Source organism: Diuraphis noxia, unplaced genomic scaffold (assembly GCF_037042655.1).
Source record: "Diuraphis noxia isolate RWA-SAM2 unplaced genomic scaffold, SU_Dnox_SAM2 contig0002, whole genome shotgun sequence".
NCBI lineage: Eukaryota > Metazoa > Arthropoda > Insecta > Hemiptera > Aphididae > Diuraphis > Diuraphis noxia.
The window spans coordinates 69,294,821-69,321,604 of NW_028301712.1; the positions used below are offsets into that span (position 1 = coordinate 69,294,821).

At 27.9% G+C, this 26,784-nt stretch overlaps 1 protein-coding gene and 1 long non-coding RNA gene across 8 annotated transcripts; one reads left to right on the forward strand and one right to left on the reverse strand.

Annotated features, from left to right (window-relative positions):
* Window positions 1-67: 67 nt before the first annotated feature.
* Window positions 68-5,116, reverse strand: LOC149058852 (uncharacterized). Its single transcript, XR_016190459.1, has 3 exons — window positions 4,960-5,116; window positions 1,561-1,789; window positions 68-87 (listed from the first exon to the last, which is right to left on the reverse strand). It is a non-coding gene; the product is annotated as an uncharacterized LOC149058852 (long non-coding RNA).
* Window positions 4,471-25,614, forward strand: LOC107172315 (scoloptoxin SSD14-like). Of its 7 annotated transcripts, none has more exons than XM_089220671.1 (12): window positions 4,471-4,658; window positions 13,566-13,627; window positions 14,013-14,203; window positions 19,660-19,863; window positions 20,296-20,516; window positions 21,050-21,245; window positions 21,342-21,542; window positions 21,970-22,198; window positions 22,264-22,454; window positions 22,545-22,785; window positions 24,596-24,709; window positions 24,801-25,614. In XM_089220671.1, exons 3-12 carry the CDS (start codon window positions 14,082-14,084, stop codon window positions 24,951-24,953), a joined length of 1,872 nt encoding a protein of 623 aa, XP_089076797.1. In that variant the 5' UTR covers window positions 4,471-4,658; window positions 13,566-13,627; window positions 14,013-14,081; the 3' UTR covers window positions 24,954-25,614. The 7 variants fall into 7 exon arrangements, with proteins under 7 accessions (XP_089076797.1, XP_089076799.1, XP_089076798.1 ...); XM_089220673.1 differs by lacking the exon at window positions 14,013-14,203 and adding an exon at window positions 13,387-13,455 and having other exon boundaries at window positions 4,473-4,658; XM_089220670.1 differs by lacking the exon at window positions 4,471-4,658 and adding an exon at window positions 13,387-13,455.
* Window positions 25,615-26,784: the final 1,170 nt, after the last annotated feature.

Below are 26,784 nucleotides of genomic sequence, written 5' to 3' on the forward strand. Positions count from 1 at the left end.
TTTTGAAGTAGTAATTTCTCATGTTGAAGTTGAATAAATAGAAGCGTTTGTTACTAATTACTATGCTATGGAATCTGAGGGTAATACCTATAATATGAACATATGATATTATTATGGACTATGGTTATACGTTGACACGTCATAATGTGCCTACTACCATGGATTAAGATATATAATATACGTTAGTCTATGTAAACTAATTACTTACTTTTTTGATGTTTCATAGTTTATAAAATTTGTATTGTACATAATTAATGTTATAAGTGGTAATATTTATCTCTCAAAGCAGTGGCAGTGAAATTCAATTATAATGTAAATTCAATTAATTGGTTGAAAACATAAATATCAAAATGTGGCGTGGAATATTAACCTATTAATTAAAAAATAACAAATACCTACAATAAATAATATTAATAATATCGCTGCCATCGGCCCACTCAGGCATGGCAGAAACCTACGGGTGCCCTCTAGAAATTCTGCTAAACACACAAGTGTTCCAAAAACCTACAGTCCCAAAACCCGACAGTGCCAACCAACCTACAGCTCATGGCCTCAGTTGCAATAAAAGCGAGTAAGTGGATGTCGCTCTGCTGTACATTAGGTGTTGGGGTCAGTAGCGTATATAGAAATAATTTTTGGGGTGGGCTATAATATATATAGCGACTAACAATAATTATCTAGCACCTAGAGACTACAATATAGTTAACAGTTAAGACTGTAATTTCGGGAGGGGCTGCAGCCCACTAGGCCCCCCCCCTTATATACGCCACTGGTTGGGGTGGACCTCTGACTAGGGTAGGTTAGATTTGAATGCAATGATAGGTATCATTGTATACGAAAACGATTCTGAACAGAGATGATTTGTCAGTCTAGGATATATTGTATTTAAATATTGCCATATTATACTCTATTTTGAAACAAATATTTTATTTTTCAATTAGGACGCATTTTGCATAAGCCATGGTTAATCAATTTTTCCAAAAACATTGCATGTAGTTATCTTAATTCATAATACCTTATGCTTATATTATCATAGATATACACATACCTGGTTTGAGGATAAATCGTTATCGTTACGCGATTTCATAAAAATTTAAAACTCAAACGCTCAAAACATTTTTCCTATAATGACGCTTCAAATTTTCTCTATAGCTATTTGAAGCAAAATTTATGGAAAACTTAGTGTTGAATTTTATAACTTTAGATATAAATTCAAACAATTTTATGAATTTTGAACTACAAAATAATTTGCAAATATTCATGGTTTTGACGAATTTTTGTCAATATTTGAACTATAAACGCTTATAAAAAAAAACTGTGCTATGTATTCTTATAATTTTTTAATAACTATAAGAAAAACTAATGAGGAACTTTGTAATAAATTTTTAAGTATTTTGATAGGGCCAAAAAAAATTTTATCGACACTTCAAAAAAATTTTTTCAAAAAAATTGAAAATTTCAGTTGTCTATAAATATCTTAAAAAGTCAAACATTTTTGAAAATTAAACTATATATAGATAACAATAACATAAACATTTGGTGAAAATTTCAAGTATTTACGGTGATTAATTCTTGAATTACAGCCATATAAAAAAATCGATTTGGTCGAAAACTGCAGGTTTTACGTAAGAATTCCCGTTTTTCAGTCATTTTTTTTTTTGTTTTTCTCGATTTGTTAACTGTTGGAAAATGTTTACTTTTGACCTCTATAATGCACCAAGGATATTCACTTTTACATCAGAAACCACCTCCAAAGTTTGAAATTGAAGCATTATTTCGACTAGTTATGCTGTAAACAGACACAAAAAAAAAACACATCATTGTAAAATCAATACATTCATCACTTCGTCCAGGCAACTTTTGTTGCCATTATTACTATTATACATTTTTTTTTTTTAATAACAAAATTTAGTTTCGGTGACGTAGGTCATTGTCCATTGGGATACAAGGATTATTGTTTATATCAAATATTTATTAATAAAGGTATTACTATATGGATTAGTGAATATATTTATAAAATTTTATTTTTGGAGTTCTGCCTTTGAAATGAAATTGAAGCTGGCTGCGAGTGAGGATCTGTTGTGGTCGAGTGATTCTGACAGGTGTTCTGGAAGATTTGAAGCCAATCTTGGTTCGGTGTATGATCGACATTCGGTCATTAAGTGATTAATAATTGTAAGATCAGTGCCGCATGTCGGATATATTGGCGGATCATTTTTACTCATTAGATGACTATGAATGATTTGTGTGTGCCCGATCCGTTGTAATAATAATTCTTCAGTCATTTGACAATAAATATGAGGAAAAAATCAAATATTTGAAATTCTTAAAATGTAATTTAGATGCATCCATATTAACTCGACTTAACATTTAACAAGCTAAAAAAGTTAGTTAACTTGCTCAGCCTTGTAAATTACCATAATAATTAATAGCAATGTGTTTATATATGAATAATAGACTATGTAGCCGGAATACAGTCCGTCTCCGTTCAGAATTGTCTTTCGTTTGCGATTGTTTATCATTGAATTCAAACAACATATATATATCCATCACGATTATATTGACCCACTCGATGACGAGGTATACTAAAGTGCCCAATTCCTATTGTACATTAGGATATAATAATATCAGAGCGGTTACCTACTTTCTCTCTTTTTTATATTATTAATAATCATTATACATTTGCATTGATAAAAATACTTAACTTGCGTATGTAAATTAATATTATAAATAGGTATTGTTTTAATCTTAATCTAAATACTGTAGGTACACATTACAAAAAAAAAAAAACAACTACCTACACAATACTGCAATGCAATTGCCCACTATCTTTCTATTTTAGACTAAAGCCAATTGTCTCAGCATTAACCCTCTCACACCGGTACGAGTATATTAAACTAAAATAGGAAAATTCTAATTTTTAATTGTTTCCATTCTTGTTTATTGGAACCCACCATTTTACTGTATAATATTTATGAGTTATGAATAATGTCCCAAACATCCCAAAGCACCTTTAGTATATTGGTGGGAAATTAACCCATAATTACCTACGTGATAATGTTCGAATATATATTATGTAATTTAAAATTTTCAAAATAATAATATTGCTTATTCATACTTTATATAGATAAATAAATGCCAATAACCTTAGTTGTTGCGGATCTAATAAATAAATAAACTATTGTTGTCATTCTCAATAATATAATAGGTACTATAGTCGAATAATATTGAGGTCAAAACTGTGTAAGAATTATTGTTCTTATTTGTTTTTAAAATCTAGATATAATAATTAGTTACACGGTGGTAGTAGGCATTACAAATTGAATTGATCCTTAATTGATTCTTTCAAGATTCATATCATTATTGGTACCTATTTACGTAATACAATAATCTTTATATAGGTACGCAATTATACTTTATTTATATTCTGTCAAAAAATATATATAAAAAAACTATTTGAATCTTAAACCTTATAATAAGACATATTTTATTTTATAATAAATGATTAATTATTGATTATTTAAAAACTAACGGTGTGCTATAGTAACGTTTTGTCGAAATAAAAGTTAAAGTCAAACCCCATACACGGTGTACAAGTCGTTAGCGCATAATATTTGCCTTTTTTTACAACTCATTTGCGCAAAAAAACAATTCGATTGCCCACATATATTTTGGCTACTTGTGACGAAAATCCCTAGTGTCATAATCATAACTCGTTTTCTTACACATTTTCTTTTTCACTTTAACAAGCTCCGTGAAAACATTTTTTTCTCTCGATTTATAGTTTATACATTGATCTTTGTAGCAATTTTACATCATAATGTTCTAAATTTGGTGTCAAATTCACTTATATTACTCTTCACGGTTGCGTGTATCGGTTATTTTTAAAATTTTGTTTAATTTATTAACAATATAACACTCGCAAATATTTTTTATTAGTACATCTTTTTGGGCACATCAGTACATCACTGGTTATAAGATACATAATAAGCACCTAACCAATAATTATTTTCGCTTTAAAAAATAAAATATGTAAGTACTAAGTAGTATCTAATACATATTAAATAATTACTAATTACTACCTATAGATGTAAGTATAAAACGTCATCCTTATTGTACCTATACCTAATTCATTTCGGATAAATGCTGACAAGAATAGTTGTTAAAATTGTTACGTTTTTTGTCGGGAATTTCATCTGTTCAACCTACATCGACAATTATACGTATAACCATGTCATTATGTGCAATTGCAATATACTTACGCTCAATATGTACTTGAGTGTCTACTAATCTATTCGTTGCTCATTCTCACTCATAAAAGCGTACATATTATTATGTTTGAATAATTCAAGGACGTTAATTGTCATAACTTTTTGGTCATCACTGAACCAAACCTGTCGACGCGCTCTCTCTTCGTTCCAGTGTATAGTTGCGCGTATGTTTCTAGTTTCCTACCTATTTGGCGCGTTATATTTTAATCAGCAGTACGAAATAGAATGTGATGGTATTACAACTTGCACAGTTCGTTGTCGTTGTGGCTCACTAAAAATACATATTTTTTCGATTAATTTTGTTTTCATGTTGTGAGTGTTATGTTTTATTATGTTTGTACATTTTTTTATACAATATAATAAACGAATTGGACGCATAAATTAAAGGTACCAAAAATATTATGTAAAATATTGCCTACACCTAGTATACAGCTATACTTACATCTAAATAATACTAATGTTTATTCTAAACTAACTTGAAATTTGAATATTATTGAGCCAATAGCCTATAAGACTATACAATTTATTAAATATTTTTCGATTCAGTCGTTTGTCTACTTACTTATTTATTATGACATATAGGTATTTAACATTAAACATGCAACATGCTTTTAAAAATTTAAAATACATTTTTTTGTAGGTTTGTACAAAATATATATATTTATGTGTTATGTCGAATATACGGTACCTGTAATGACGATTAAGTTTGTTGCGTGATTTATAAATAAATTTATAATTTATAATTTATTTATTTTACAAAAAAGGCTTTTTACTGTTTTATAGTTTCATCAGTTTCATCAATGCAGTTAAATATAATAAATAAAAAACTATAATATAATACAACATAGGTCATAGAGTGTAGCCAGTGTAGGTACTAACAAATTTTATGCGTAGGTACAATGCACAATATTAAGTCATCCGAATGAGTTAATGTATGGGTAAAACGTGTTTGTATAGGTTCTTTATTGCATATTTGCAAAACATTATTTTATATTAGTACCTATTGTGTTGAAAAAAATAAATAACCAACTAGGTAATTATTTTTACGTTAAAAAAAAAAAAAAAAATCAACTGCTTATTATATTAGTTTACCTATGCAATACAATAATTTTATATATTTAATTTAGCTACTATTTAAAATATAATAAAATAATTTTTTTTTACATAAAATCATTTATGTTATGCTTATACCTACTCAAAGTTTTGAGTACCTGCCATACATTTCCTCTATTATTTGTGTTGAATTGGAAATTTTTGCGGATGTGTATAATTTGAATATTATATTTTGTTATTAATTGATGAATAGTTAAGTATAATTACGCCATACAGATTTATTGTTCAGAACGATGGAGCTGACAATCTGTTAATGGTTTTTTAATTTTTTACCATTAATCGTAGCTGAAGTAAGAACTAATAAAGTATCTACATATTTTTTATTTTTTGAAATTTATTTGTTATTTGATAGGCTTTTTCATTTATGACGATATATACCAATCTTATGCTCTATTATATATGACATAATATAATACACCCAATGGCCTATGTTGCCGCGGGTTCTCTTAAAAAAAAAAAAAAAAAAAAAAAAAATATAATAATAATTCTAGGCAATCCAAAAGTATGAACGTGCCTGTAATTTATTTATTTATTATAAGCATATGCGATACGCCCGACAATCAGGGCTCAGAACAGTTATTTTTCTTTAGATACAACAAAAATAAAACATAATATAAATTATAACATAAGCATATCTTATAATATTAAATCTATTTTCCATTTAACATATTTGAGTATTTAATACTTAATAGTAATGTTTAACATTTAAATATTGATTTAAACCTGGTTAAATTGTCATGGAAAAAATCGAAATTATTTTGAGTTAGATACCAGAAATATTAGCGTTCTATTGATCGCACGAATTGACTTTTAATTATTACAATAAGTGGGTAGTAGGTACATAAAATGCTTTTGACAAACGCGCGATTATTAATTTGAAGAACATTTAAAGGTATTTGGCTGATGAGTAGTTCTGGACAAATTATTTGAGAGTTTAGTAGTTTGTACAGTGATATTGACATTATTTTATGACATAAATGCTAACTTTAATGGACATAAAGTGATTATTATTAATTTAAAAATTGAATTAAATTTTTAAGTTTATGTATATCTACTGAATTGTTCGACTAGATTAATACAATTTTCACGTCATTCATAAAACGCTAACCAAATTACCACGTGAGCATATTATGGTGAACAATTTGTTTCTTGAACAGCTTTAAGAGTTCTCAGTTGTTTAAACTATTATTAAGTACTTATAATAGTACATATTGAAGAATTAAATTGATATGTTTTTATTTATTTCTAATACACGATAATACATAAAGAAATTTAAATTTTTTAAATTTTTCTAGTACTGACCACTTTACGCTGTAATGCTTGGAAATAATTTGTTCACTACGATCATGTACATATTTTATAAACGTCACATGATTTAAAATTAAATTCCTTTTAAAAATGTATTTTTAATATCATAATTGTTTGTAAAAAATTTTTTATCTACATGAACACGTGATGATGCCATCGACAAATTAATATTATACAATATTTTAAGATTTTTAAAATATTTATCAATTTAAAAAGATACGATATTATTCAACGCGAATGACGGATTAATAAAAGTATTAATAAGAACACTTGTCTACAGTTAAAAAAAAATTAATTAATTTTATAATTATCAATATATATTTTTCATTTACTAGCACCTAATGCTATAGCTAGGACAGCTAGGTACTTATATGTATACAGGGTGATACATTTAAGTGGGTACACTAATTATCGAAAAGTATTGACTTTTTAAAATTTTTATTTAACTTCTATGTTTATGTTTTTCTAAAACCGTATAATACTTGATTTTGTTCACCCTTATATTTATTGGTGTGACCACAATCAAATTTTGATTTTCAAATGGTAACATATAATAAAAATATCATGAATTATTAAAACCATTTTTACCATGAATTTACGCATTAACATTTTTATTTTTCATTAATTGGTTTGCGAGATACAGTCCCTCAAAGTATTAGTGGTTGAAGGAGGTGTTATAGTCCGTAAATTCGACATTGTTTATATTATTTCTTCATTTGTAATAACTAGAACTTAGAAGTTATAACTGGTAAATTCGATACCATTCACAATATAACAATATTAATAATAAGGATAACTGTTGAATTTTGCACCTAATTAATTGAATGTCCTATTAACCTAGTCGATAAGTTAATTAATGAATAGGATTCAAAGTATAATAGTAATCTTTAATTAATTGTTATTTATTTTGTTACCTTGGATTCAACGATATCGAATTTATCACTAAATTCTGATCTTTGCAATTATTGGAAAAATAGTAAGAACCACCAATATTTTGAGGAGCTGTACCTATCTCGCAAACCAATCAACGAAAAATAAAAATGTTAGTGCGTAAATTCAGAATAAAAATGTTATCAATTCATGATATTTTTTATTATATGTTACCATTTGAAAATCAAAAGTTGATAGTAGTTTCACCGATAAATATAAAGGTGAAAAAAATTAAAATATTATAAGGTTTTAGAAATACATAAACCTAAAAGTTAAAAAAAAAAATTGAAAAATGTTTATACTTTTTGAGATAATTAATGTACCCACTTGAATGGATCAACCTGTATATTTAAATGTCAATCCTTACAACGAATAATTAAAAATTATATTTCAGTATTTATTTTATGCTTGTTAAGACTTTTATAGTTACCTACATATCATTTAATACATTAAATATTTAAATTTTTTAAGACATTTTCAATTTGTATTGTAGGCACATAGTTAATTGTCACAACTGCAGTGTTATGTAATTTTTTATATAATAAGATAAGTAAATCCATTTTGGAAAATTTAAAGTGTTGATTTGTCATTAATAACATTGGTAATCGTAGGTCAGTGATACCTACGTCCTACAGTCTGCATTATCGAGTAAGATCACCTTTCTCTTATTTTGAAATACGATTGTAATCAATGAAATATCAAAAATTATTAGTATTGTGATCCATCTCATAATATGGCTATACTTAGGTATGTATTTATTACTTACTAGCTTCATACTTAAACATTAGTAATGGAAACTAATAATATTACGTTTCATAAAATAATTATGTGCATGACTGTTTTATTTTAGATTCTGAGTGGAGCGAGAAATGTATTGATTTTACCATGATGTGTTTTTTTTGTCTGTCATCACGTTTTGGGGCAGTAAAACTGTAAAAGTGCTTCGATTTTTGACTTTAGTACCTCGTTAGATCAGAAAGTGAATCAGTACAATATTAATATTTTTTGAATACATGTTAATGTAGATGTTGCAAATTAATTATATTTATATTAATTATCAAATAAAAGTTGTATACGTCTTCGTTGCATAAAAAATGATTGTATAACGTCTTCAATAATTTTTTGTTTTTGCTTTTTAACAATGTCTTTAATATGCGTGTCATTAAATTAACAATAGTCTTAAAATATTCCTTTTTATTAATTGTTTTTAAATTAATATCGATACAAATTTATTTGTTTGGTAGAAAAGCTTGAAAATTTAATAAAAGGCTCATAACACGTTGTTACAATAGCAGTTGAAAAATAAAAGAAGTATATAATCACAATTTTTTTTATAAGCATTCAAAGTTTGAATTTTGACAACATACATAAAAATCACGAAAATTCGTAAATTATTTTATGCCAGAAATTCATAAAAGTTTTTCTTTTTAAATCTAAGATTTGAAAAATTTTAATAATCTATAATATATCTTAGAAAGATAAACCATCTTCGCTCAAAATCATTTTTTGTATACAATGATATAATATCATTGGATTTAAATTTAATTCCATCCATTACAGTAACCTACTGTACAGCAGAGGAATATTCATTACTTACCCGCTTTTTTTGTTGTTCTATAGCCCAGGAACTATGTTTATTAGTTATTATAAGGGTTACATTAAGGGTTAATATGGTTGGTACGTTTGGTCGGCGACACGTGTAACTAAATGTGGCAAGGTTTTTGTCATTATGATCCCGGGTGGTCACCCATCTGAGAACTATTAGTGGCAGCGAGAGTTGATGTTTTCTATCACGTTGCAAGAGTACATGACGGATTGCAGAACCGTGCCACGTCGAGCCACGTGCATGACTATTATGCATGACTTTCAAGACAACTGTCTTGATGACTTGACTTCATAGTTCATTTGTAATTTTCTTAGTTAAAAATATTTTCGCGATCATAGTATACATTACATTAAAAGAGGAAACTTTAAAATTTGGAACACAAATAATATATTTTTTTAAGTTAGAAGATAAGACTTTCGAAATGCTGTGTTCACATGTGCAACGCGTTCAAATAGTTATAATACTAGTTATTAGTATTTTAAAACAGCTCTAACATTTATATTATGCATTTTTTTATTATTTTACAAGAAACATTCAAGTATGCATGTTTCTTGTAAAATAATAAAAAAATTCATATTGTGTAAATATTTCATGACTGAAAACAAACTATTTTTAAAGAATTTAAATAAAAAGCTATTTTTTTTTTCTAGCATTAGAAATTCGTTTAATTATTGTGCAATGCATCCAATAAATAAATATCAGTACATAGTCATCGAAATCAATTTTATGATGTTAAATTATGATTATATTATTTTCTACAAATTAAGCATAAATTGCATAAATGTGTTATTTACTTAAGTTATATGTTTACAAATGTGCTTTCCAATAATCTATATACATACAATTAAATAATTACAAATTATGATCATTTGATGATTTCGTATCCCAATAAAAACAATACAATTCTCATATTCAAATAATAAGAAATAATTTTATCTCCTACCTCGGCACAAACATTACCAAATTACATCCAGTGAAGGATTAAAAGATAATAATATAAGCTGAAACGCTTTAACACCTAAACAAACACTACTAAAATGATCAAAAAGTATATTAAGATGCATCAGAGTGTAACAAAGGAGTAGAAATACCATATTTAAATCGAAGTACAAAAACATTCAAATATTATACATTAATGTTATATTGTAATTTATAATATTATGAAACATTAGAAACATTATACGATTGTGAAACTCGATGTAATATTTATTTTTTTTTAAATTTTTTTTTTAATTGTTTGAGGCATCAACCGCATGGTTATTAGCCGGCGTTACATATTTAATTTACATTAATTTCTTACATACTTGATTAATTTCTACTTATACTTCGACCCAATATTATATACCTAACTATATTTTATTTTAGATTTTGAACGAAGTGATGAATGTGTTGATTTTACAATGATGTGTGTTTTTTTTTTTTTTTTTTTTGTGTCTATGTACAGCATAACTAGTCGAAATAATGCTTCAATTTCAAATTTTTACGAAAACGCGAATATTAGCAAGTAATTTTGAAGTTGAAAAATCATAAACTTTTTTGTGTTTATAACTAAGGATTAAAAATACAAAACTAAGTTTTCCATAAGTTTTCTTTCAAGTAGCTATAGAGAAAACTCGAAGCATCATTATAGGAAAAATTTTAAGTGCGTTTGAATTTAAAATTTTTATGAAATAGCGTAACGATAACGATTTATTCTCAAACGAATTTAAATATTTGTTATTATTCAAAAAGTATAAGTCGTAGATACTTGAAAATTTTACCAATTATTTAGATTGGCATTTTCTTTACATGATGATTTAATTTTCAAAGTATTTTGACTTTTTTTGAGATATTTATAGACAACTGAAATTTTCAATTTTACTGCTAATTTTTTTTTGAAGTGTCTATAATATTTTTTTGGCCCTATCAAAATACTCGAAATTTTAACAAAAAGTTTCTCATTTGTTATTCTTATAGTGATTAAACAATTATAAGAATACATAGGCACAATTTTTTTTTAATTAGCATTTGAAGTTCAAATATTGACTTAAATACGTAATAATTACGGCAATTTTCAAATTATCTTAGATAGAAATTCATAAAAGTTTTTCTTTTTAGATCTAAGATTTGAAAATTTAATACAAGGCTCCTAACATATCTTTACAATAGCAGTTGAAAAATAAAATAAATATATAGTCACAAATTTTTTTTATAAGCATTTAAAATTCAAATTTCGACAAATTACGTAAAAATTACGGAAATGTTCAAATTATCTTAGATAGAAATTCATTAAGTAAAGTTTTTCTTTTTAAATCTAAGATTTGAAAATTTAATACAAGGACCCTATCATATTTTTACAATAGCAGTTGAAAAATAAAAGAAATATATATGAATAATTTTTTTTTTAAAAGCATTCAAAGTTTGAATTTTGACAAATACATAACAATTACGGCAATGTTCAAATTATGTCAGATAGAAATTCATAAAAGTTTTTCTTTTTAATTCTAAGATTTGAGAATTTAATACAAGGCTCATAATATATTTTTACAATAGCAGTTGAAAAATAAAATAAATATATAGCCACAATTTTTTTTTTACATGCATTCAAATTTTAATTTTGACAACATACCTAAAAATCACGAAAATTCGTAAATTATTTTATCCTAGAAATTCATAAAAAAATTTCTTTTTAAATCTAAGATTTTATATATCCTAGACAGATAAACTGTCTCCATTCAGAATCGTTTTTCGTATACAATGATACCTATCATTGCATTCAAATTTAACCTAACCTAGTCAGGGGTCCACCCCATCCCCAATGTACAGCAGAGCGATACCCACTTACCCGCTTTTTTTATTTTTATTCCTTTTTATTGGTACAGCATCAACATCGTGGTTATTAGCTTACAATTTATTAGGTTACATACATGGATTTTTTACATGATTGTTAAGAGAAGCAAGAAAGAGAAAAGAACAAAAAAAATTAATTACAAAAAATAATAAAGTTAAATTAGGTTGTACATTTCAATTTTTTTTTAAAAAGTGATGATTTTTTGTGAGTCAGCATAGGGTGTACCTAACTATTGTTAGAAAGTAATTATATTAAATGTAACGTCGTAATTATTAAAAGTCCCTACGATGAACATCTTTTGAATTAATCGGTTCAATCATTTTAAAATGTTACTAAAATGAAAATAAAACCTATATGTACAATAAGCAGCTAGGTACGACGAATTATTATATTTATATCATAGTTATAGCATTGATTAAATATACTTAATATATTTAGTATATTTAATCAATGGTTATAGTATTGCGAGAGGCGTGACTGAATGAGTGACGAAAAGAGGAAGTTACCCATTATTATATGTAGATATATTTACAAAGTTTGTAAAAATGAATCGTTTACATTTTATATTATAAATATTAAGGGTAGGTATTGACTATAATGTTTAATGCTTATAATTTTTTTATAGGAATTCAATTAAAGCAATTACTAAGATCTGTGTTATTTAAATTAGTATAATATGTTATAAAAACAATTTTTTGATTTTTGGTAGTTATCTTTCAGTTTATACGTTTGAAATATTTCGTGTCACCTTTATCGACATTGACACATCGTATAACACGTTAAAATTATATCACCTAAACGTGTAAAATTAAGTTTTCAAGAGCCAATTACAATGAGAATATTTTATTGTGCCATCTCCTATCATTATTTGTAGTATAATTTCGTCACTTATGATGAAAATTTTAGAGTGGGTTACAAAATAAGCGTCACGCGTCGTTAATTACTCTTAAGTTTTGATTTTGATTTTATAAGTAGTTTACCTATAAGATCAATAATTAATAATTACTGGTTGTCAGATATAATAATAGGTAGGTATTTTAAATAAAAGCGACACCTATAACATAATTTGGTGAATCATTCGTGGTGATTACTGATTAGATTCTTACGTAAAATTTAACTTTCGTTAAGTCTATTGTCATAATATAATAAATATATTCTTTAAATCTATCCCGTACTCGGGTATTTAACACATAGTTCGAGCCTTCGACTTCAAATCTGAAGTGTTGTAATAATTGTATTCAAAAAATATTATATAATTAACGATTACATTATACTATGTACTATGCACTCATAAATCTTTTTTTTAAAACACATTTTAAATTTTGAAGCACGTTCGCCGTTCAGTTTACTTTTGTCCGCGGTGTGGGGAACGTCTTCGATTTAATCCGTCCAATAAAGTAAACGTAAACCTGTTAAAAATTTAATGTTAATTTATTTAATAGATAATTAATATTGAAGTGATGTCAAATTAATTTTTCATTCATCGTTACTGTATTATATTTTACAGACTACATACAACTGTTCATTGACAGGATCGGAACACGATACGTGCATTATGGTTAAGTGCAGGTGCGTTCTAATTTTATATTTTAATTATTATAATGTATATGTATAACAATAATGTTATTAAAATGGTGCATTATTTTATTATGTAACGAATCAGCCAGATTGTAACACACGAGTGGAATGATAGCATATTAGCATAATTTAATATCATTATATAATGATAAAAAAAAGTTTACCAACCGAGGGAATCAGGGAACTACTATTAGTTACTACGCGATTATTATAATTCAGATACTATTCTATTACATGCCAAATGCCGATCACGGAACATTATAATGTGCATAGTACACCTACATTATTATCGGTTTTTAAGTGTTGAATAAAAATAATAATATAATATTGTTATGATTCCTAATCACAAAATTGTCTGGCCCTGTGGTTTGTTCAGTTTCACTTACGCGACTGCAGTCCGCGTTCGTGCTCCGTTGCAGTTTATTTTTGTGCGTGAAATTCACAAATGGTCAGAGTTGGTTCCGATGGCGTTTCTGCGTCGGGAAGGAATGCGTCGGTAGATATGTCCGAAAGCACACCGATACTCGGAAGTGCAAAAGAGAGACATAAGTCAACAGTACTGACTAGGTTTGTACATTTTGAATCTCGAATAAAATCACGAGTAGGTATCTATAAGAACATACTTGTAAGAATTTCAAACTAAAATATTTTCCCGGACATTATTAGGTACCTATATTATAATCATGGTTCAATTGGACGTAATAATTTATTACAATAATTTAGAATTTTCAGTATTTCAGTCTTCCAATGACTCACAACTATTTTTTTACCAATTGATTTCAATAAATTACTAAAATTATTGTTTTGCATAGATCGATTATAGTATTATAATTGCATTACCCAACACTATTGCTGAAGTGTATATTATTATGATGTGTAAGTGTACGGTATACGCCACGTACGATTTACCGGCTATCTCATAAAAACGAAAAAAATATGTAAAATGATGTAACTATTTAATAACAATACCTACGTCGTTTGATATACATATAAGGATAAATATTATAAATTAAAATACCGAATAGTACAGAAAACATTTTAAAATAACGGTAATGAAATAACCTCTAACCCTTCCCCCCTAAAAAAACATAATAGGTATAATAGGTACTTGCATAGGCATTTAAAAATGTACTATTAGTATCTTCTACGAAAAGATCATTACCCATTTACACCCATTATTCATAAATCATTATTAATAATATAGATAGGTAGCTGAGTTGTACCTACCTACATAATTGTAGTTTACACTTTGGTGTGTCTGAGATTATGACATGCGCGTGTTATGTGTATAAAATAATTAAAATTTAAAATAATAATGTTAGGTACCACAATTACCAGAAAACACTCATTAATCTTGATATACAATGTAGTGCTGTATCACACAGAAGTACCTACTCTAAACATAATGAATAACCAACGGAGTAGTCAGATAATAAAATATTTTTTTTGGTATTTTTTGATGTTAGAAATTGTTTAGTTTTTTCCAATTTATTTACATGATAAAATATATCTATATATATAATAAAATATCCTTAGAAATATAAGGTATATAGGATGTCAGACAATCTTCGCTAAGAATCGTTTTTCACGTATACAATAATAATATAAAAGATTTATCATTGGATTAACATTTAAAACATTAATTCAGTGATCGACTTGATCGGAAATGCATTCGATGTCTATATTGTACAGCTGAGCTATTTCATTGTTTTTTTCTATTAATTTTTGAACAGTATAGAGCTAAACTTATATCATTGACATGATTAAATCGTGAGATTGAACATTTTAAGCGAATTTCTATGTGTTCTTCTCTTGCTGTGTTGTACGTTAGTAATATCCAGACGATTTCCTCTTATATTTTTTGGTTATACACAATTAATAGAATTAAAATTCCAGTAAAATAGTGTAACGTTTTACCTACGTAACCATCATTATCGTCGGTGTTAATGATAACGTCATATGATAATATTAAGTCCAATAAAAATGTATTAAATTTTTCAAAACAATAGTATAAACTGAACAGTCAATAAATTATAAGTATAGTATAATAAAAGAATGCTTATAGCGGGTTTTTGGTTTAAACACATCGCGTTAGGTTATTTTTGAAACGTAGTTTCTTATGGCGCGATGTGAGCGGAGGGACCATGCCCAGAAAAACCACGTGTAACGAAAATAAAAGTATTTCTCTTTCCGCTTTCTCTATACTCCTGTCCCTCTCGCTCTACGGTACGCTGTTATTATACATTTACACGTCGTCCCCGATAAAACACCCATAAAAGAAAAAAGGTCAGGTTACAGGTTACCTAATTGTTATTGTTATAATAAATTATTATAGTATTACAATAGAAACCGATCATAACATTAAATATTATAAAATCACTTTAGTGACTGTGTTGACGAATTCGGTTTTTCTGTTATATTATTTCGAGTTGTTTTGTTTGATCTCATCGGGCTCCGATGTCATTGACCTTTTCTCCGCGGTGCGTGTTGTGTTGACAATGTTGCTCAGTTTTCGCGATCGTTTAATGACAACGTATCATTTGCTTTCGATGAGTGAATATGAACAATAATAATAATAATTCAATGCATTTTTCAATGTTCGTAATTTCAATGAATTAAATAAAAAAAAACTGATAACATAATATTATTTACTTTCATTTCGAATAGTTCCATACCTGAAATTAATCTGTAACCTATAAAACTGCCAAAGAAACTACGTTTCGATCGGGTGTCCCATAACAGCAATCAATTTTTTTGGCCATGTGTTTATTATTTTTTTACGTGGTAACGAAGATTTGTTTTTATACCTAAATAAACGTTTAAATTAAATTCTTAATAGTTTTTAAAAGTGTATTGTGCACATTCAATTTTTTTTTTAATCAAATGAACTTCCTGTATCGAATTAATATAATTAATTTATCAAAATTACTCGAATAGGTAGGTAAGTTATATATATAACTATAATGTATCAAAATGCATAATTGTTTTTAAAAATGACAACTAATGAAGAAGAAACTTTTTCTGGTATGTTATTTATAAAACCCCTTTTCAATATAATATATATCATACAATAGGTATTATCAAACTGTGCAAGTAAAAATCAATCTTAACTACCAATAGCACCGTTATGGCATAAGAATGTTATTAATGAGCTATATAATGTATAATATGATATAGCCGATATAGGTATATGGTATAATGATGTCTTATATGAAGAGACATTTTTTCATTCAAGTACCTATGCAGGCTTTATTTTTTATAATATCATAATTTATAATGTTATACAGGGCGCGAGTACAACACTCATTCGTTGATTTTAATTTATCCAATAAACATAGAGCTCGATAATTCTTTGACGGATGACTGGACGCAAGTAAAAATCAAAGTTTTGCGAAATATTTTAATGTCTACTATGTCTAGGTGTGTTTTATATAAGTTCTGATTCTTTGCGGTTACAGCATATGCTATATACAGACATACAGTGTACAATAATAAAGAAAGTTTATCATTGTGATGGGTATAGTTATACCATAATCTATATTATATATACGTTATATAATATTACTTACATGATTTCTATTGTAACCTTTGAATATGTTTTTTAAATATTTTCAGTTTATATTCTATTAAATAAATCATAATCTTTGTATATTAAAGTCTAGACGTTTAAATTTAAAAATAGATGAATAATATATTGTATAATTATGTATGTATAAATCTGATATATTTCTGATGTTAAGAAAATAGTCTATTACACTTGAACTAAAACACATCCTCCTTGAATATTTGATAATATATTTTAAACAGTTTCAGATATTTTTTTATTTTTGTAAATCTCGTATTTCTTACTATCTAGTTATTGGCCTACTATCTCAGAATTTTTTACAGTACTGATTATTTTTATGCGAATTGAGTATACTGTAATAACGCAAAAATAAAAGAAAAGAAATTCAAATAAATAAAAATAAAACTCTAAAATAAGTAATAATTTAACTAAAATATTTAAGTTAATATATTAACTGTTATATAACTAAGGCTCCTGCCAATAGTTATATATTACTAGATATAAATATTAAAATTGCGCTATTACCTTCCTCCTAATCGTCGGAGGGTTCTCGAGGTCGTGATTCGAGAACGATCAAGTACACCGTAGTAATAAAATGTTAATTATTAAATTATAAAAATTTAATAAATACAATATAATATATGCAATTATATAAATATATGAATATAGATGCGCATGCACCTTACCTTATTCGCAGCTGTTTTTGATATGCAGTTGACGTAATAAAATAAATAAAGGTTTTTTATTGAACACTCAGATTAAAGAAAAACAACACTGTTAAATTTCGATTTTAAAAAAGAAACGGTCCAGCTGTCGCTCGCAATGTCTGGTGTTGAAAAGTTTTTAGGTGCTCCTGCACTCTTGAGGTTGTTTTAGTTTTGGGTGGTGCTCATGCACTCGAAAGTGGTGCTCATGCACTGTAGAGTGGTGCTCATGCACTGATGGAAGGAGACGACGTGGTCCAGCCAGCCAGGGTTGTAGTTGGCTCCACCAAAGGCCTCTGCGTTTCCAAAGACTTAGCATTGTCTTTGGCAACAGAGATCCTCATTGGACCATCCCCTGCTCTGGTGGCACACGAAATAGCTCACACGTGTTGTGCCAGATAGTCACAACTACGTATAAGTTCCCATGTGATTAAATAATACAAATCGTTCCTTTCATCAGTGGACAATGGTGTTTTTTTTTTGTTGGATTTTAATTGTTATCTGCGTGCGACAACTTGACTGTTATTTATTTTATTGAATATTTAAACAACATACAATCATGATGTGTGAGCATATCATTACAATACCATAGGATGTTTATCACTTATTTATTTTGCATTTTGCATCACGCACTTGTTTCGTCGGTGACTTTCATCATTATAAGGCTATAGACAAGTGGTATTTGAATTATATTTTATAAATGATAATAGTAATATTTTCCTTAACCATTTAATGAATAAAAAGAAATTTAATATTGACAATTATTATTACTATACAGATATTCAGGGTTTAATTTGAAACCGGTTACCGATTTTTCAGTTAGGTAACACAAAACGTAATAATAACATAAAATTGTGTGAATAGTTAATAATCGATTACTGATATTTAATTAATACCAAGTACCTACCGACTACTGTTACTTATACATTTCAATATTTTTAGTTTATTTTACCTACATAAATAATGATAAAATTGTAGTTACTCTAATAGTTTAATGATAAATAACTTATTAAAAATATTCTTAAATCATACTACATAGGTGTTATATAAGGACCGATTAAAAAAAAAAACCGATTTTTTAAAACGGTTATCGCTTAATCGATAACCCACAATCTTGAATATTGTACCGGTAATATTATGTTACCGCTAGAGACAAGACTGGTATTAATTTTTTTTTTTGAATGATCAAATAAATAAATAATATAAACAAGCAAATCGAATAAAATTCAATGGAAACAATGATTCATTCCATTTTTTTTTTTTACAAAGGGAAATTTTCTTAGTGTATCACTCATGAGCACATTTTAAGAAATGCTGCTATAGAATATGGGTTCATCACACCCGTGAGTTGGCTTAGTATTATAGTGGTAATTTCCCCTAATAATATGAAAGTGATCAGAAGTGTACAGAGTGCAGCGCCCTTATTAAATAGCTTATACGTATAGTAATGGGAGGGGAGGTAGGCCGCGGTCCCTGTCTTTTTCTTTAATTAATGTGTAGATATCTGATACCTATACTAGGTATACAAGATTATTTTTATATTTGCATACCTATTGAATTAAATAAATAAGTATTTTGTACAATTTACAATTTAATATTTAATTATGCTCTATACATAGTATTTCGTAGTCCTTAACACAAACCCCCCCCCTCCCTGTTGGACAAAGTTTGCCCACGACTATACGTAAATTATATATTACAACACGAACACGGTCAACAATGGCTTACGCGTAGGAACGATATTATTTTTTCAGATTTCAATCAAAAAGTTGCATTGTTCTAGTAGGATTGGTGATATTGGTTGCTGTCGTCTCGTTGGTAATCGTATACTCGCCAAATGCACCCAATGACGAAATTCCAGACCCGGAATTCGCTTTGCCGCCGTCGAGCATGCCAATGGGATTGTACAGCAACGTCGGCGTCGTGTCCAACGGTGGACCATGCGCACAGATCGGAGTGTAATTATTACAGATATTTAATACGTGCAAAATAATGTTAAGAGTGTGTTAGTAAACTGTTTGTTTTCTCTCTTTGGCCCATGTGAAACATTGACAAAACTCATTTACACAGATTTTTTTTTTACATTTTTCAATCACCCAAGAGTAAAATCACCCGTTACAAAATTGATATAGAATCGTATTTTTGAGGGAATGCCATATCTATCGATTTGTCTAAATATTGTTTCAAAAAAATTTAAACATCATTTATAATATTTATAACATTTTATTTTTTGTGAATTTGAATATTATTATTATAAAAAAATAAAACATTAATTCAAGAATTTTCATAACCTACGTACCTACTAGCTCTTTAGCATAGAGACTTTAAGTAGGTACCTAACTACTTGAAATAATGTTCTTTATTTATATATTTCGATCGTTTTGCTAAAGGGATGTGATGAGTAAGGGAGGCAATGCCGTGGATGCCGCTATTGCAACAATGTTATGTGACGGTGTTCTATGTCCTGAGTATATGGGTGTTGGTGGAGGATTTTTAATGAGCATCTACAACGCAACAACCAAAAAAGTAATTACAATCAATGCACGGGAAACTGCACCGGCCGCGGCTACTCCTGAAATGTTTGTAAAAGATCCCAAAAAATCAATGCTTGGTGAGTACACTACAATATTTAGGCACATTTAAAAAAGAATACTTAGGTGATAGATTTATTGAAATTATAATAAATTGTGTACTTTGATTATACTTTTTTTGGTCTTGTAGAAAATACAGTAGGAATTTAGACTTAAATATTCAACACTCATATTATTTGCTACGATTATGTTATAGTAAGATAAATTGATTTTGATAAATTCTAAGATATAGGCATAAATTAAATCTGTCTAATCCCAAATGAATATTGTAGTTTTATAATCTGTTCTGGATTTTTACAAACGAAAAATATGGTAAATCAGAGGTTAAACATAAATTATCTAATATCCTTATTACCTACCTAATTATATACATTATACATAGATATGAAGGTAGGTACTATTACAAAAATTAAATGGGAATTTATTAACCATTTATCATGTTATAATATAATGCTATCAGTTTGATACGTATAAAACGGTAGTCAGTTGGTATGTATGAAAATTCAATAATATCGTCCAATAATTTTGAATTTATATCTATTTAAAATATCAGGTGGCTTGGCGGTTGCTATTCCGGGTGAACTAAAAGGCTATTCAACAATTTATAACATGTACGGTGGCAAAGTTCCATGGAAATCGTTATTTGAGCCAACTATAAAGTTATGTGAAAATGGTATAAAGATCAGTAAACGTCTACAGATAAACATGCAAAATCACGAAGACATGATAAAGAATGACCCATTTCTCAGGCATGACGAAAAAATCTATCACTTTGTTTTATTTTAATATTTTTTCAACTTACGAGAAACTAATTTTCATAATTAAACGGGGATATTGTATTTTAGAGGAGCATTATTCGATGAAAAAACCGGACATGTAAAACAAGTTGGAGAAGAGTACAAGTTACTAAAGTTAGCAGAGACCTTAAAAATCATATCAGATGAAGGTGCCGATGCTATATACAACGGGTCATTAACACATCAATTAGTAGAAGATTTAAAAAAAGTCAACGGTATTATAACTGAAGAAGACCTTGCCAATTATGAGTTAGTACTTACCTACTTTTGAACTATACAAATTACCAAAGAGAATTTTAAATTGATATTGTTTAAAGATAGTCAAGGCATATGTACATTATATTATCATAGTAAAATGACAATAAATAATATACTTAAAATTGGTGACAAACATTTTTAACTTTAATTGTGTATAAACTACAATAATATAATAATATTATAATAATAATAATAATAATAGAATAATAATATGCTGACAGTTAAAAAAATAATTAACATTTAAAAAAAGATCGAATTATACAACTTAATAAACTCTTAGACCATAGTAAAAATCGCCATATTTACATTATAATTTTAATTTAAACCTTAATTGTAAGCTAATAAACTTGTTGATGCGGAAACAATAAAAAAAAAAAAACTACAATACATATTTACAATAGTTAACGCCACTTTTTAGGGTAGAAATTGAAGAATCATTTTCCGTAAATTTAAAAAGTGGACATACAATACATTCGGGGCCACCACCTGGTTCTGGTGTACTCTTAGCCTACATACTCCGAATATTGGATGGATTATTACCAGCACCAAATCCTGGATTAGACGCACATCGATTTGTAGAAGCTTTCAAATTTGCATTTGGCGAAAGAACACATTTAGGTGATCATAATTTCGTGAACGTGTCCAATGTATGTTTTTTGCTGTTAATACTAAATTAACATATTAATGTTCGAATAAACTATATTATTTGTAGATTTATGAAAAAATAAATTCAGATAGTTACATCGATAGTATTCGAAACAAAATAACCGATAGTTTTACTTCGTTGGACCCAAAGTACTATGGTGCTGACTTTGATATGCCAGAGAACCACGGGACTGCTAACATGGTCGTCACCGATTCGTTGGGGAATACTGTCGTGGGAACCAGCACTTTAAATATATAGTGAGTGGAAAATTTGTAATTTATCAAAATGTCGGCTAACAATAAATACCGATAAACTCAGTAACGTTTTAAATTCAAATTTATTTTCAGCTTTGGTTGTGGTTTCGTGTCTCCTAGCACCGGTATTCTTTTAAACAATGAAATGGACGACTTTTCTACTCCCGGAGTAACTAATTATTACGGAATTCCATCTTCACCCGCCAATTTCATTGCACCAGGAAAACGACCAATGTCGTCTATGTGCCCAGCTATAATCACAGATAAAAAAGGAGACTTTGTCCTAGGTGTAGGAGCAGCAGGTGGATCGAAGATCACGCTTGCAACTGCCTACGTACGTATGATTTATGATTGATTGTTGAATAATATATATATATATATTATAAACTTATTTTTTATAGTTAAGTTGTCCAACATTTATGATTTTATTTGGCAACCTAAAATTGCACGAATATTTATTTAAATGTTGTGTTTATGTTTATTTAAATCATACCAATATCTGGAAAATGTATTTTTTATCGTTAGTAGATGTTGAAAATCTGAAAATCCGATTGATTTATGATAAAAACGAATTAGATAATTTAATTAGTTATAATATATATTATGACTTAGATAGTTGGATTAGATATAAATAAACCTTATTTTTATGTTATTTTAAAGGGCGGTGGTAAACTCTCCCGATTGTATGGTAAAGTCTCCCGATTTTTAAAACTAGTAAACTCTCCCGATGGTAAACTCTCCCGGGTAAATATTATGTTTACCTGAAAGAAATGTGTAAACTCTCCCGGGTCAATATTATGTTTACCTGAAAGAAATGTGCAAACTCTCCCGAGTCTCTATGAATTGGCTACACTGCAGAGATTGTGATTATACTTTTTATTATGAAATGTATTACCCATAGACATATTAATAATAAATGGACTGATCGTAGAAAGAGAGGTCCGTATACCAACATTGTTACCTAGAAAGAGATAGCATACAACTTAAGACGATCATAAAAGAATAAATTACATAGCATGGAGTAAAAAACCGACTCTGAACGGAGATGATTTATTTTGTCAGATTCTAAAAACATTGTAATCAATTTAAAACCTTTTAGGTAGATAACAAAAATTAAAAATATCAATAAATTTTTTTTCAATTTTGTGTATTTGAGTTTTTAAAATATAATAAATATATAAGGTACCTACTATATTAAACGTATTTAATAACTGTTTGGCCGCCCCTGTCAAATGTGTATACAATACATACATTATAATGATACAATAATATAAATATTATTTAATATTTGTTCTTGAAAATGTTCTATTTTGTTTTGTCACAAAAACAAAATACAAATTATTTACATTTATACCTATTGCACTGTTGAACCTATATCATTCATCCGTTTCATCTATACTATTGAGTATTGCTCATTTGAATATTTTCTGTAATATCACAGTAGTGAACTAACTAATAAGTATAAAATAATTTATTTTGCAATTATTATAAATAAAATAAAACCAAAAACAATGTTATAAATAAATAGTTTATTACTTTATATTATCATCTATAGACAAATTATTATGTTATCACCTCAAAATTTTGCTTATTATTCCATGATATTTAATTATTTCTCTAAGATTTTCTTAAACTATACTCTATCTCTTTCACATTCATGTACAATATCTTTGATCTCTTTCTAACAATGTTGGTCTCCCGGTTACATAGGCGGGGTGTGTGGGAGGCGCAGTCCATTTATTATTATGTCTATAGTCTATGATATTACCGTATTTAATCTGTATTTATCTTGTGTTAACCTGTATTTGTCATTTAAATATTTAATTACCGTTAGAGTATTTTTAATTTAAATATTTAAAATGATATCGACTATAGTGGCTCAACCAATTCTAACTATGTAAAACGAATAATACGCCATGCTCCCCAGCTAGCTTAGTAGTACTCGGGAGAGTTTACATGTTCTCTTCAGGTAGTACTGAACTAGACCCGGGAGAATTTACATGTTCCCGTCAGGTAGTATTGGACTAAACCCGGGAGAGTTTACCATCGGGAGAGTTTACATGTCATTAAAATCGGGAGAGTTTACAATCGCCCATTTTAAACTAGATACAGATAGATTAACATTTAAATACAATTTTTTTCAGGTGTCAGCCCTTAAACTATGGTACGGTATGACATTGAAAGAAGTGATAGACAAACCCAGAATTTACCATCAACTTATTCCTATGGAAGTTCAATATGAATATGGAACGTTAAAGGTTGTTATAAAAACAATGCAATAAAAGATAATATTTGACAAAACATTTTTTTCATTTATCAATGATCATATATACATGTTTTGATTTTTAGTCTGTTGTACAAAAACTTAAAGATATTGGTCATCCAGTAACTAGGTTGAAGAATACCATAGGTTCAGCAGCGACAGCAATTGCCAAATCACCCTTAGGAATGATCGAAACCATGCCAGATTTCAGGCGACCAGGAAATTCATCCGGATATTAACAGGAAAATATCATGTTGATAATAAATTACGATTAATAAATTGTTGTTGTAAAGTGTACCTTGTAAGTTCCTAAAACGATTATAACGGTTCTACTACGAACGACTTGCAGTGAATAATATGTATTAATGTGCAATATATTATACAACCGTGTTATAACTTTTTTTTAGGTAATATTGTCCGCAAGTTCTAATTTTTCTTATAAAATGTACAGTATATAGGTAGGTATAAATATTTATGTACCTATGGTAATTATTTTGATGAAAATATGAGGTATATTTAATGTGTATAATCATTCAAATAATTTTAACTTAACATAATATATTATTTCAACTTTAAACATAATTGCTTATTGTTTAGCTGGTAATGATGTTAGCATTGAACACTATCGTGTTAAAGTGTTGGTAACATAAATTATGTTGACGGATTGGTATACAATAACTATTGAGATAAAAGATAATTTGATAATTTAAGTTCTCCTCAATTGTGATCAAACCCCTGTATAAAATCTAGTTAATGATGTTAATTATTTGTACTTTATAAAAACAATTGTATGTTACACCAATAAGTTTATTTTTTGTAATTATTGTTAACATAATATTTATTTTAAATCATTATATTGTTTTAAGAAATGTAATATTATAAGAGTTTTATTTAAAATAATTTCATGTTTTCACGTTATCGTTCGAAGAAATGTGGCAGTAACCTCAGTCTGTTTGTATATATGGTTTTCAGATACCTGCACTTATAAATTTATAAAATACGGAGATATAATTTGTGACAATATTAGCCAGACCCAAATATTTAGCTCAACATATAATATTACTTAAGGGCTTCGGAGTCGGTGTATATTTAGTACGAAAACATATCTTACGGGGTTGGTGAAGCATGGTCGTACGCTCAATCTGTTTAAACACACTGAGCGTACGTACCCACCGAAGTTGCTAGCTTTCAGATGGATGACCAACCGGGGTTTTTAGCAACATATCGTTGCCACACATACATAAATGCGTATTATAACCATATCAAATTATAAACCTACAAACAAATATACAAAAAAATAACCTCTACCGTACCACTCCACACCGAATGGCCTATGTTTCCTTGGGTTACCCTAAATAAATAAAATAAATATCTTACAAGAAATACCTTCACGCCATGTAGAATATCCGAACTTTGGTAATTTATTTTTATTTAAAACAAGAGAACATTTTGTAGATCTGATCAAAGCTTGTTTTTCAAAATTATAGAGCTAAATATGCGTTATTTTAACAGTGTATAGTATTTTGTTTTTAGCACTATTTAAATTAAAACATGGGATTTTATCTGATCTCAAAATAATTCTCATATTTCAAATAAAAAAAAAATAATATATTAAAGGGATCGGTAGCGGATAGATAGTTTAGTCAAAACATAACAATATTTTGTCCATTGTACATTTGTACATATTGAATTCGTAATGATTTGATATAATACCTTTTAAAACTGATTTGAATTCATAATTGTATTTACTTGAGATCGGTCAGTTCACTTTTTTCAATTTCACGAAAATTTCATATGCCTATGTATAAATATAGTTTAACAGTAGACAAAATATTTAATGGTGTATAGAAAATGATGATTATTTATTATTATAATTTCATATAACTACGGTCATTTGTTTTAGCGTTAGACCGATAAACAAAAAAATTTATGTCGATAACCAATTTTGCGAATCGAAATTCACGGTTTTATTTTTTTATTTTTTTTTCGTTTTCCCTGGCATTTTTGAAAACTACTGTGGATTTTAAATTTTGATCTCTCACGCAAATGCATCAACTAAATAAACTTTTT

Excerpts from the sequence above, each read along its gene's own strand:
- LOC107172315 (XM_089220671.1), top strand. The coding sequence starts at position 14,082 with ATGGTCAGAGTTGGTTCCGATGGCGTTTCTGCGTCGGGAAGGAATGCG. Across the intron at positions 20,517-21,049 it reads TCCCAAAAAATCAATGCTTG|GTGGCTTGGCGGTTGCTATT; the intron begins GTGAGTACACTA and ends TTAAAATATCAG. Across the intron at positions 24,710-24,800 it reads ATGAATATGGAACGTTAAAG|TCTGTTGTACAAAAACTTAA; the intron begins GTTGTTATAAAA and ends TTTGATTTTTAG.